The following is a 14,797-nucleotide window of genomic DNA, read 5'->3' on the forward strand; positions in this document are numbered from 1 at the left end:
GGAAGCCGCACCGAAGAAGGAGCATAAATGATATATATATATATATATATATATATATATATATATATATATATATATATATATATAAATATTCTATCTGAATTTGTATTCTCCCGTTCATCCCGCTTTTAAAATTGATTGCTATTATTAGATTAAATATAGGGCGCGTGTTTATTAAGTTGTTTAACAATTAAAGCTTTAAAATCGGCACAAATTCATGATAAGAATGCTGAGATTATTTACTGTGTGTGTCAATATATATTATATGAACATTGATTTCACAAGAGTCTTGATAGGAATTGCTTCCTGATTGCTTGATTGATTTAGTTGCTTGTTTATATTTGATCGCGCAAAAGCAATCAATCGTTCAACTTGTTATCACAAGCAACAAACAGTAGAATAAGCATCTCATTATACGAGTTTAGTGAGTTCCTCTTTGTATATCGGAACGAGTACGTACATTAATAAGTGGTATTATGATAATTTAAGTATTAGAAGCGAACAAGCTTTTATTAAATTATAAGTAGTTAGTAGTAAGCCAGGCATACATGGCATTTTATTAGATGGTGATATGAGAGTCAGAGCTCCCTTCCGTACCTGCGCTTGTACTGTGCCCAGAGAGTGTCGACGTCCTTGCCCAGGAGCTCATTGAAGAGGCTGGGGCGGTATCCATTCCTGAGCCTCTTGTTGAGGTCGGCCACGAAGCCGGGGCGGAGGGTCTCCAAGTACTCGAGGAAGCGGGCGGTGACGTCGTAGCCCTTGTCCCAGGGGCTGCCGTCCCCGGGCCCGACCCACTTGTAGGAAGCGCGGCCGGCCCTGAGGCGCACGAAGTCGGCGATGCCCTCGATGAGGCCTCGCGGAGCGCCGCCGTACCACTGGAGGAGGTGGACCAGCTCGTGGTACAGAATCCCTTCCACCTCCCTCCGAACGTCGCCCGAGAACCTCTCGATGTAGCGCGCGCTGAGGTGGATGATGTTGTCCGAGTCCGAGCTCCGAGCCACGCCCTCGAAGTCCTCCACCCTCAGCACCACCCTCGGCGGGTCCCGCCTCTCCGCCGCCGAGTTCTGCCGGAACGTGCTCCAGATGAAGCTTGTCGCCGCTTCCAGGGTCTGCCTCGCGTGCCCCGTCCCAATCTCTCTGTTGAACCGCGCCCCGCCCGCAGTGTTGAACGCGTAGTTCAGGACCGTGTACACCTGGACCGCCTCGCCGCACCCCGCCATCACCGTCACGGCTATCACCATCAACGCACCAACGGAATACTGCATCTTCTCACGCTCTATAAACCCTAATTCTATGTGTGTTTTCTTTCTCTCACTTTGATTTTGATTTGCATCTGTGTGCCATTCACCTATCTTCTTCTCCCTTTTTATAGACTTCTACCATATACATCACCCATACCCTGTCATCAAAATCAAATCAAATAACTCCCTGACAAAAAAAAATGTTAACTGTTGGATTAAGTTGAAATCATCATATTAATTATTAATTGATTCTTAGTCAATGTCTTGGATATAATTAGTAATATATACCAATTTTATGTTTTCAAAATAAAACAGAACATTAATAGCTAGGTTAATAAATGTATTGGACATCAAACCCTCTTATTGAAAGCATAGAATACCTATGGCTGCTGTATGGTCACACATGCAATTTATTAATAAGATTATGCGAGACTCTTTAATTTTTGAAGTATTTGACACTGATATATATGGTTAAGTTGTCGTGAGCACGCCGTAATTTTTTGTTTAACATGTTGTGTAGATAAAATATTGTTTGATGTAATAAAAACTGCATTTTATAGTATAAGAATATATATTTTTGAATTTTAATTGGGTCGGAAATGCTCGTATAGAAGTGAAAAATGACGTTTGTACCAAACAGAGATAGACGTGGTGTTGGAAGGAAAATTACTACACAATTTTAACATATACTTCTCTTGTCATTAAGCATCTCTGCAATTAAATTACTAGCCCACGATATTCTAATTAATTGCCGCGACAAGGTTAAGGGCAAGGCACACGGAATTCGAAATCACATATGGTAACTTTATACGTTCGATGTTCATACGTGTTAAGATGTAATGTGTAGAGCCGTTAGATTAAGTTATAGAACATAGAGATCGAACGGCTTACAGTATCACAAGTCAAAATGTATATATCGGAGATTACAGTCAATGAGAAGTTAGTTGAAACAGTTCATTCAATTCTTGAGTTAGTTACGATTCTCTCTTCTCTCTTTCTCAGTTCTTGATTGTTTCATGGTATCAGAGCCCGTAAGCTCGTAACCCTAGATCTCAGATCTGTCTCAGCTCCGATCAAGCAATGGCGAATCCAAACACCAGTCCCACCACAAATCCTTCCTCTGCCTCTTCTCCGATCATCAATCCTCAAACTCAGTCCTACATCTCTCAAACTCAGATGTATCAAAACTTCTCACCTCACATAAATCCTCTCAGCTTGAAGCTTGATCGCAACAATTTCAGATTCTGGACATCTCAAGTCTTGTCCACAACCAGAGCGCATGGATTGGACGAATTTCTTCTCGGCACCGTCGCAACTCCGCCGCGATTCATCGAATCAGTCGATTCGAATGGAGTCAAAACTCGAACACAGAATCCAGAATTTGTTCTGTGGATGAGGCACGACCAATTTCTTCTCAGCTGGTTGTTCTCGTCAATCTCTGAATCCATGCTAGGTCACGTGAATCGGTGCCTCAGCTCATCAGAAGTTTGGTCCGTGCTCGGACAAATGTTTCAGACTTCGTCAAAGGCGAGAGTTCTTCAACTTCGCCTCTCGCTCCAAACGACGAAGAAAGGAAGTCTCTCAATCGACGAGTTCATCTTGAAGATGAAGAACATAGCGGACAATCTCGCCGCCGCTGGATCTGAAATCACCGACGATGACCTAATTCTGTACGTTCTTGGTGGACTTGGACCAGAATATGAGTCTGTGGTAGTCAATCTCACAACCAGATCTGACAATCTCACTCTTCAAGAAATTCAATTTGCGCTTCAATCTCAAGAAATGCGCATTGCAAGTCACAAGAATCAAGTCTCTGAGTCTCTCACGGCGCCTATGGCTCACTTCGCTCACCGCGGTGGGGGAGGACAAAATCGAGGTGGTCGTGGCTTCAACGGCCGAGGTCGCGGTCGTGGTGGTCGTTCTGGTGGTCGAAGCCGCCCAATGTGTCAACTGTGTGGTCGCGTTGGCCATGTTGCTGTGAAATGCTTTCACCGCTTTGATGTGATGTTCCAAGGCGCTCAGCAGGCTCAGAATCAGAACACCTCAACACCATCGACAAATCAAGCGCCTCAACAAAATCCCTCAGGTGCTCACGCCTACTACAGCAGCAATGAAGATCAGTCAAACAACCAGGAGTGGTACCTCGATAGCGGAGCTACAAACCATGTGACGGCTGATCTCTCAAACCTCTCACTCCAGTCCGACTACAAGGGAAAAGACAAGCTCACTGTTGGTAATGGCTCAACTCTACCTATTTTACACATTGGTGACACAACACTAAAAGGCTAACCATGGCAGTTTGTTACTCAAAAACATTTTACACGTTCCAAACATAACCAAAAATCTCTTGTCCATAAGCCAATTCACCAAAGATAACCAAATTCTGATTGAGTTTTATGCTGATCAATGTCTTATCAAGGACAAGCATACGAGGAGAATTCTCCTGGCTGCAGCACTTAAAGATGGATTGTACCAGCTTGACTTTTCAAAAATGTCAAAGCTGATCAAGCCCAAGTTGCAAGCGCTAGTAGCTTCTCTTCATGGTCATTTGTTTTCTGTGTGTCATTCAAATAATAAGTCTGTTTCCAAGTCTGTTGTCAATCCAAACTCAAATGTTGTTGATTCAAAATCTGTTTTACCTGCAAGTTTGAGCTATAATGCTTTTGTTTGTAATACTATGTCAAACACCTCTTTTACAAAAGATGTAAATTTGTGGCACAAAAGATTAGGCCATCCCTCTAATGAGGTCCTTGATGTAGTTTTGAAATCAATAAACAGCAGCTTGTCTTCCAAAAATCTAAAGTTCTGTGAATCTTGCAAAATTGGAAAAATGCACAATTTTCATTTTTCTGCCTCAGAGTCAAACACAACTGCTCCTTTTCAAATCATTTACTCGGATTTATGGGGTCCTGCTCCTAAAACTTCTGTTGAGGGATACAAGTACTACATTAGCTTTGTGGATGACTTCACCAAATACACTTGGCTTTTTCCCTTAAAATTGAAATCAGAGACCAAAGAAATTTTTCTCAGATTCCTCAAATATGTCGAAACACAGTTTCAAACCAGTGTAAAATGTGTTCAAACTGACTGGGGAGGTGAATTCAGACCACTCCAACCAATCCTAAACACTCTTGGCATTATTTTCAGACACCCTTGCCCACACATTCACCAACAAAATGGGAAAGTCGAAAGGAAGCACCAACATATTACAGAACTCGGTCTCACTTTTCTGTCACAAGCCAATTTGCCCTATTGTTACTGGTGGGATTCCTTTGTCTCTGCAGTTTATACCATAAACAGACTCCCATCCTACACCTTAAATGAAATCTCACCCTTTGAAGTCCTGTTTCAAAAACCACCTGATTACAAATTTTTCAAAGCTTTTGGATGTGCTTGTTATCCCTACCTGCAACCATATAATCCTCACAAATTTCATTTCAAATCTGAGCAATGCATTTTCTTGGGATATAGCCCGAATCATAAAGGCTACAGGTGCTTGTCAAAAACTAGGAAAGTGTACATTTGCAGGGCTGTGATTTTTGATGAGTCAAATTTTCCTTATAATGTTCTTTTTCAAAAATCTGATTTGCAAAGTGGTCACAACACCCAAATGATGTCAAACACTTCTTGTTGTCCTCTATACTTTCCTGTTTTACCCAATGGTGTCAATAACTCATCAGTCATGTCTGTTTTACCCAATGGCAAAACACCAGTATTGTCTGTTTTGCCTGATGATTCAAGTAACTCACCAGTTCTGTCCTTTTCTCGGTCAATGACCAATGCAAGTCCAAGACAAATTTTTCCCACTCACACACATACAATGACCAACTCAAGTACATCAACTTCCTATACACACACACCCACACCCATATACCCGGACAACCAACCACAATCACAAACAGAAATACCCTCAATTACCAGCCCTGAGATACAACCAACCAGTGAACCACAAATGACCAGTGAACCACAAATGCCCTTCTCTTCAACCACCTTAACCCAAAACAATCACCCTATGCAAACTAGACTCAAATCTGGTATCTCCAAACCAAAGCTTTTTACTGTTGTGTCACCACTGTGTAACTTAGTAGAAGATGAACCTTTTACAACTACTGATGCTTTGTCTAACCCCAAGTGGAAGTGTGCCATGGATTCTGAACTTGCAGCTCTAAAGAACAACAAGACATGGACGCTAGTGCCCTTTCAATCTCAGATGAGTGTAGTCAGCAACAAATGGGTATTTCAAACCAAATACAAGTCAGATGGCACGCTTGAGAGGTACAAAGCACGGCTAGTTGCAAAAGGCTTCCAACAGACACCTGGAATTGACTTCTTCGAAACCTTCAGTCCAGTTATAAAGCCAGCAACTCTCAAAGTAGTCTTCACTCTAGCTGTCACCTACAATTGGGAGATTCAACAAGTCGATGTGAACAACGCTTTTCTGAATGGCGTGTTACATGAGACAGTGTACATGACACAACCAGACGGGTTCATTGACAAGTCAAAGCCAAATAATGTTTGCAAGCTACACAAGGCACTCTACGGCCTCAAACAGGCACCAAGGGCATGGTATGACCAGCTAAACTCAGCTCTCTTGACCTGGGGTTTCACAAACTCTGTCTCTGACTCCTCTCTATTCATCTACAAACAAAACACCAACCTCATTCTACTTCTAGTCTATGTAGATGACATTCTAGTCACCGGAAACAACCCAAAACTCATTCACAAGTGCATCTCAGACTTAGATAAGTCCTTTACACTCAAAACACTTGGCCCCATCAATTTCTTTCTTGGCTTTGAAGCTTCCCGAGACATAACAGGCCTAAACCTTACCCAACAAAAATATCTCAAGGAACTTCTACACAAAACCAACATGACCAATGCCAATCCCTGCCCTACACCTATGTGTCCAAGCCATAAACTATACAAAGAAGACAGCCCTCTCTTCAATCAACCAAGCCTCTACAGAAGCACTATTGGTTCTCTTCAATATCTGACCATGACACGCCCAGATATAGCCTACACTGTAAACAGACTCAGCCAGTTTCTGCAAGCTCCAACAGAAAAACACTGGAACGCGTGCAAACGCCTTCTGAGATATCTGGCAGGCACACGCACACATGGAGTTCGCTTCACTGCTGCGCCTATGCTCAACTTGACAGCATATTCAGATGCTGATTGGGCTGGGAACATGGACGACAGAAGATCCACAGCTGGTATTTGCGTGTACCTGGGAAACAGCCTAATCACGTGGTCTTCAAAGAAACAAGATGTCGTATCGAGAAGCTCTACGGAATCAGAATATAGAGCACTCTCCTCAACCACAGCTGAACTCATTTGGCTCAAGGCTCTATTCAAAGAGCTCAACATTCTCATTGATCCTGGCCCTGCTGTGATCTGGTGTGACAATATTGGAGCTGCTGCCTTAGCCTCCAACTCTGTCTTCCACGCGAGAACAAAACACATAGAAGTTGATGTTCATTTCATCAGAGAAAAGATTGCTGCCAAAGTTGTTGAAGTTAGACACGTTCCCTCTGCAGAAAATGTAGCTGATATTCTAACTAAGCCTTTGCACATTCCACAGTTTGTACATTTAATTTCCAAACTAAACATGTTCAGCTATGTCTAGTTTGAGGGGGCATGTTAAGATGTAATGTGTAGAGCCGTTAGATTAAGTTATAGAACATAGAGATCGAACGGCTTACAGTATCACAAGTCAAAATGTATATATCGGAGATTACAGTCAATGAGAAGTTAGTTGAAACAGTTCATTCAATTCTTGAGTTAGTTACGATTCTCTCTTCTCTCTTTCTCAGTTCTTGATTGTTTCAATACGTTAGGTTTGAAATATTAAATCTGATCTCACAATTATTTTATTAATATATTGCCATCGCACATACCATGCACATTAATTCTATATTAATATGGAATATATAATTTATACAAAAATGGTCTCGTGAATCATTCGTTGGAATGTCAAGCGTTGTTTCACTTCGATCTCTATAAGATATGCCTCAAAATGGTTTTTTTTTTTTTTTTTTTTTTTTTTTTTTTTTTTTTTTTTTACGGCTAATTGAAATATCGAGAATTAGCTATTAGATTACATCGATTTCAGTAACTGAAAGTTTGAAACCCATATATTGGCAACGCTAAGTTGTTAATTGCGAGACTCTGAATAGTGGTTGTATCGTTGTAAAAATTCTATTGTAGTTATAAAAAAAAATACATTGTTCATATATAAATGAAATTTTAAGGGATAATAATATTGAGATAAAGAAAAAGTCTGGCTGAATATGATGAATGATTCTGTATGGCAATATATGTATATCTGAATATATTCTCTAAGTATATTCGTGGCAATACGTTGAAGAATAGAACACATTTTCTTAACTAAAGTGGGGGAGTTAATGGCATTAATATTGATGGGAATTTTCTTAAGTAAAGAAAAATTCTACACGACGCAAGCGAACGTGTCGTCAAGTAATAGAGTGCAAAAACACGGATATCGATCCCACAATGACTCTAGACTATTTCCGAATCAAACTCACTAGCTTTCTTTTTCGAGTTATGGAAATGAAAAATAGGAGTTTTTGATTGTTTTGAGAACAAGATGAAATGTAAACAAAAGTGAAAACAATATTTAAGCACAAGTTAAAAGGAAGGGGCACGATTTTGTTATTATTTCATCGAGTCGGTCGGTCAAGATACGATTCTAAGCTCGGGTGTAGAGTGTTAAAACTTAGTCTCAATCCCTCCTATAACATTCACTAATCTCTCTCGAGTCTTTAGAAATCTAGCTATGTGTCGAACTTACACCTCTCGGTTTGGGTTCTATTAAAACACAAAACCGCATTTAGCCCGGGATTTCAATCAACTACAACTACCCCCTAGTCTTTCTATAGCTCTAGGAAGGTTAAAGATGAGATGGGTAGAGCTCACTCGTTTATTACCTCTCGGTGTCTAAACTTGTCTAAGATTCACTAACTAGGTAGCTACTCTAGTTAGCGCTAACACACACCCATACCCATAGAATTTCACTCTCAACCCAACCATGAAGCACCAATCTAATCCAAATGTTTGACCAACCAACTCAACTACTCAACTACATCGCACCCCAAATCTACTTAGCTACTCATGATTAAGAATAAACAAAGTAAAATTGAAATAAGTAAAAGAAGTAAAACAATAAAGAAACAAGACATTGAATGCTAATCTCAACAACCAAATAAAGCTTTCATTAAACTCAAGCACTACTTCAATATTCCACTTAGATAACACAATAAAGTAATCACAATACTCAATGCTCAATAGATAAAGGTGGTCAACAAACACTCAAATAGAATATTTGAAAGCTTAAAATATGTTCAACAAAGCAATGAGTGGAGTAAATAAATAAAGAACAATAAATAAAAAAGATAGAGTTAAGGATGAACAAATGGAGATGATGAGGATGATGGAGGTTGTCACTTCTCCCTCTTCTTCTTCACTCCTAAGCTCAAGAACAAAATTAGTGTCAAACCCTAGTTTTCTCTCTCTCACTTTCTCTCTCAAGTTTTCAAAACAAAAGTAAAAGTGTTCTCCTCTCTAGCTTCTCCCCCTCTCTTTTGAACAAGTGTATATGAGGGTTTAAGAGAGGTTTTCGGAGCAAATATGGACCCTTGAGCTTCTCCCCCTCTCTTTTGAACAAGTGTATATGAGGGTTTAAGAGAGGTTTTCGGAGCAAATATGGACCTTTGGATGAGATCCAAGGGCCAAAAATGATTTAAAAGACGAGCTCCAAAAATACTGAAAAAGTAACTGGCGCGGCGCGCCACTCGTGAAATTCTGAAGGCGCGCCGCGTCTCTCTTGCACGTCGTCTGCTCGAGCTCTCGGTGTAAAATTTAAGCACCCAGGGAGCGGCGCGCCATACAACAGGCGCGGCGCGCCAACTTTGAAACGTTGACTTCTCGTTGACCGTCGTTGACTTTTGTTGACTTGACTTCAAAAGGCCATAACTTCCTCGATTTAGCTCCGATTCAGCCCGTTTTCACACCACAGCCTTCTCTCACTCTCTTTATCCTGAAAACATAATAAAACTACAAAATTACATCAAAAACACTAAGAACAAGCTTCGATTCTTATCTAAGAGTCATAGATAAGTGTGAATGAATCTCACTTATCAAATATCAGATGTTTATAATAGTCCAGTAATTATTTTGTTAGAAATGCTCTTCTCTCTGTAGCTCTAATGACGTTCATGATACAATTTTTCCTTAGTCACACACTTGTGTGATATCTCTCTCCTTCTCTATTTTCTTCCTCTCTTTACAAAAGAAAAGAAACATGGACTATAGCCTCCTTATTTCTCCTATCAAACGTTGGGTTCTATTGACAAAATATTTGCATGTGTTGTACGTATACAAACATTTAACAAAATGAGGACTGTGTACCAACGGCGTCTATTGCTAAAGGGTTGCCTTATGGTTCATGCGTGTAATTTTAAAATAAAAGACTTACGCTACGCATTAACTAGATAGTCAGTCTGATATATTTTTTGGTTAAGACATCTTTAAGGTTTAATGATTTTGCTTGACTAATGTAAAATCTTCATGGTTTTAATTTCGTTAAGTATTTATAGCTATCATTCTTTAGTATTGATATCATATTTAAGTATTTTCCATGTTCGAGTAAAATACTTTTGTAAAGCTTTAATTCTATGTTATGTTTTGATGTTAAGTTTATTTTTTAAAGCTATTTTATTTTTAAGAAAAGAAACGATGTTATAAAAAAAAAATTATCCACATTTTTTAATTAAAAATATTGAGTTTGGAATGCTATCCGGGAAACTGGGTCGCCACTGTTGGTATCAAAGCAACGAACTTCATTTTCTATTCGATCGCACAGTTACGTCACTTACTGAAATAAGTTAGTACTTTATTTGTGTTTATATCTTAGTCATACATTTCTTTGTACTTGGATGGAAAATGTTCATGCTGCTGATCGTACACGGGGTAGAGGAAAGGCACGACGCCAAGGTAGAAGAAGAGGCAAATTAAGTTGTCGATGACATACCAGTGCAAGACACTCCTCATGTTGATCTCGAACAAGAAGGAGCAGAGCATCCCCACGATCATGCCCCTACTTCCCAACCAGCTGCACGGCCTGGTCTAGCGATACTGCTGCATGGTAAAGAGTTGACACTGAGAATCTCTCGGTTCAAATGAATTTATTTTCTACTCAAGAATTCAACATAATTGTAATGAGTGGATCCACAGAATATTATCAGTGTTTACCCTTCATGAATATCATCAGCTAGTCGGGATTTACAAAATTACCATTTTACCCTTCTAGCTGTTATTTCCTCAACTCCTTTGTCGCTTGTATTGACGAGGAGCTAACAAGTCACATTGTTTCATCCAAAAGAGTCAAGACTCAATTTGGACACTGGCCAGTTCATTTATTCACACTCCAAGGAACAAAGCATGAGGTGATATACATTGCATTTCAGCAATCTTGTACATGAATTCCATATCTATGAGAACTTCAAAAAGTTACTCATGACATTCTCACAACTTAGTACTTCACCAATAGGCCTTGTTCGGAATCACATAGTGAGTCCGAATCTGACTTTCTCAAATGAGAATACGTAAGGTGTGAAATGACATGTCTCATTTCAGGATTAAGATAAGCACGATGCAATTCATACGTAGTGACTTCGAGACATAAGAGGTTAAATGGTTTGTTCTTATCTTGTCTCTAGAAGTGCACTGGTCAATTCAATACCTTCGGAAGATACCTAGAAGAATTATAGAGTCTCCAACTCTCAATGCCTCATAACCAGACATCATAGATTCTTCTAACAATTATACTGAGGTCAATAGTCCTTTGACCCTTAGATTGCGAAGATATCGTTTTAAGCAAACTACGAAGAGTTTGTTCATGCAAATCTACATTTGTCTCTTCGTAAGTTGTTTAGTTTGTTTATGGACTAAAAGACTAAGGTTTTATCATAAAGCTTCAGACAAGGAAGATTGAATGAACGTTTCAACTTTTATTAATAAATAAGCAGTTACAAGCAAGAGTCTTCGTAAGACTATATGACATCAAATGTACATAAATACACACTACAACTCTTCTTGTGGGCACCATTGACAACATTACTACTTATAGTTTAGGTTCAAATTTTAATCATATAACTATTTCAGTTTGAATCTGTTTGTCTGAATATGATGTTTCATATTAAAAATGCATGCTTTAATATGCTAATAAATATATTTCTCAAAAGGCACATAATTTTTCGCGACCGATATTTCTATCGCGCGTTTTTTTCCTGCCACACGGCGCGGATAACAGTTGTGGCGGGTGAATGACAATTTACGTGACAGAAATTTGTCGCGCACTGTCCTTGCGCGACTGATCAATCACAGAAAATTATGTCGAGCATATACTTTGCGTGAAAAAAGACTGTCTTGCGTGATAGATATATATATGTCGCGCAATCCTTTGTTTCTTGTAGTGGTCTCACAATATGGCGCATGCAGACTATTTTGAGTATTTTCTTCGTTTTGAATTTTTAGATAGTTATGCTTGAATTTTTACATTTGAGATTTAAATAAGCTATATTTCTAACTCTCGGTGATAACAAAAGTGGAAGAAATAAGATAAGAATAAAGAGGAAGGAGTGGAACATTAACGTTTGGGTCGGTGGAAGGTCGTGCTTGGGGTAGTTTGTGATATTCCGACGTTAGTGCGCAAGGAGGGCAAGAGTGAAGTGGTGAGGGGGTGAGGTTATTGTGGCAAGAAGAAGAAGAAGAAGAAGAAGAAGAAGAAGAAGAAGAAGATATGTTTATTAGGTTTGAAGGATGAAATTATTTATTTTGATATATTTTTTTAAAAAGGTTCAAAGAGTTTTCACCTTGTATTTCAAAGACCGCCGTGAAGAAGAGTTTGTGGAAATCCAACTCAAAACCAATTGGTATTAAGTGGAGGGTCTCAACCAATACATAAACACATGCTCATTCACACACACAAAATGTGGGACTCATTTCCCACTTCAATACCCTCCCTCACGCGTAGCGTGGTCGGGCAGGGCAGAAGACCAATCCTCCTCACGCATGAGTGGGGCCAAATATGTATATGAACGGTCAAGGTTCAGATATCATGTGGAAATCCAACTCAAAACCAATTGGTATTAAGTGGAGGGTCCCAACCAATATATAAACACATGCTCATTCACACACACAACCAATGTGGGACTCATTTCCCACTTCAATAGAGTTTACCACGGCAATTGGTATGCATTTAACTCTTTTGGTCAATTAATCAGGAGAGTGGCTATAAAAAAGAAGCTAATAAGGAGAGTGGCTATTATGAATCAAATGTTGGATGAAATATTATTTCAAACTTTTCAAAAAATTAATATAGTTATAGAACCATTTTTCTAGTAGACTTTGCACACGGTTATTAAGATATCACCGTTTAAGCGAAACCCACTCCGAGTATGAGTTGGCCTTTATCATACCCTCTGTCGTGCCCATTGTCATTTTTTTCATAGCTTTTATTTATGTCAAATGTTTGGCTATCAATCAACAAAATAAATATTCTATTATATATATATATATATATATATATATATATATATATATATATATATATACATCTCAATTATTTAAGGAAAGAATATACACATAGTCAGGTACTCAGGCCAGCCCACGTTCATTAGGACTCTACCGGAGCTACATTAAGGTATCGATATACATATAGTTATTTAACATTTGGGGTGGTTTGTTATATTTCGACGTTGGTGGAAGGAGGAAAAGAGTGAAGGCCGGGTGAGGTTATTGTGGTAAGAAAAAGAAGAAGAAGAAGACATGTTTTATTAGGTTCCTAGGACGAAGTTATTTATTTGGATCAATTAAAAAAAAAAATCAAAGAGTTTTCACATTGTATTTCAAAGATCGCCGTGCAAGAAAAGTTTATTACGGCGATTGGTATGCATTTAACTCTTTTGATGATCATTTTATAAGGAGAGTGACTAATGTTCAATTATTAATCAAATGTTGGATGAAATATTATTTCAAACGTTTCAAAAAATCATAAAGCTCTAGAACCATGTCTCTATAAAACTTTGCACACGGTTATTAAAATATCACCGTTTAAGTGAAACCGGTCAACTCCGTGCATGAGTTGGCCTTTATCATATCCTCTTTCATATCCATGGTCAACAAATAAATATTTTGTTATATATATATATATATATATATATATATATATATATCAATTATTTAAGGAAAAATATAAAAATAGTTATTTAAAAAATAAGTAGTTAAATAGGAAAAGTTTCAAGTTTTCAGTTATTTGTCAATTCTTTTTAACAGTCATTAAATTTTTTTGACGATTTATATAAGCAAGTCATCATTTAAAAAAAAAAAATCTAATCATATGATCCAAAAATTTATTAAAACATGATATTTGAACATTTTAGTTCTTTAACTAATTTTAGAATTTTTGTAACTATTTAATAGACATTAATTTCAATTGATTATTTATTACACCCATGGTTCAATACCACGTAATTGTATAACTAAAATTATGTATCCAAATTTTGTAATATGCTCTAATGTTTTTTTTTATTAAAAATAATATTAACCAAATTTAAAAGAGAGACTACCATATGTCAACAGCGTTCAATAAAAAGCTGGAGTTAATGCATAAAATATTTATGATAAAAAAAATAGCTACCTGAATTTTTTTATAAACAATTTTTAAAATGAGAGAGCTAATTAATTTTGCACTTGTTTTCTATGGTATAAATTTCAAGACCTGTATGATATAATAGAATTTATGTAAAGAGGCAAGCTGTAACTCGTTGAAAGTCCAAGTCATCCACCAAAGTCAAAGTCCGAAAGATATTATGAGTCCCTACAAATAAATAACATATCACTTAAATGAATGAATCATATTGATTATTTAACGAAGAAACCCGGATGTCACACGCTTTCACGTAATATACGCCAATTTCGTCAGCAGGAGAGAGGGAGAGAAAGAAAACTAGTAAAATTCCCGGAAAGTTATGAAAAATTATACAAGTTATTAGATATTAAGGCGAGCAATATGGTTGTGTCGATACTTTAATTCCTTAGCTTATAGAAAATATACATGCTACTCCTTTTCTACATAGATTAATTGAAACAGTAATTTGGTCAATAGCTCAATAATTCACTTTAAAAAAAAACAATAATAAAAATTTCATTTTATTAAAAAATACTTTATTAGACCCGCAATAAATTAATGAATTAAAACAGTAAATTAATTAATTAAAGAGTAAATTAAATTTATTTTTTAGTTAACTAATTTATTGCGGACCTGATGGACAATTTTTTAATAAAATAAATTTTAACTATAAATTTGAAAAGAATTTAAAAAGAGCGAGTGAAATAGCTAGTTGCAATTAATTCTTCTAAAGTCTTAATATTAAATTAATGAACTAAAATGAGTAAATAATAAATTACTCAGACAAATTATTTTATTAGTAATAAAGTAGTCTTATTACTTTTAGAAAACTTTTAAGCATTGGTAT

The 14,797-nt window shown here is 37.5% G+C and overlaps 1 protein-coding gene across 1 annotated transcript; it reads right to left on the minus strand.

Annotated features, from left to right (window-relative positions):
* Window positions 1-461: 461 nt before the first annotated feature.
* LOC149389166 (uncharacterized) lies at window positions 462-1,331 on the minus strand. Its single transcript, XM_089624525.1, has one exon. The coding sequence runs from the start codon at window positions 1,263-1,265 to the stop codon at window positions 579-581; it is 687 nt and encodes a 228-aa protein (XP_089480651.1). The 5' UTR covers window positions 1,266-1,331; the 3' UTR covers window positions 462-578.
* Window positions 1,332-14,797: the final 13,466 nt, after the last annotated feature.

This window comes from Urtica dioica, chromosome 8 (genome assembly GCF_054948205.1).
Source record: "Urtica dioica subsp. dioica isolate 48M chromosome 8, U.dioica_male_clone48M_v1_H2, whole genome shotgun sequence".
NCBI classification, from domain to species: domain Eukaryota; kingdom Viridiplantae; phylum Streptophyta; class Magnoliopsida; order Rosales; family Urticaceae; genus Urtica; species Urtica dioica.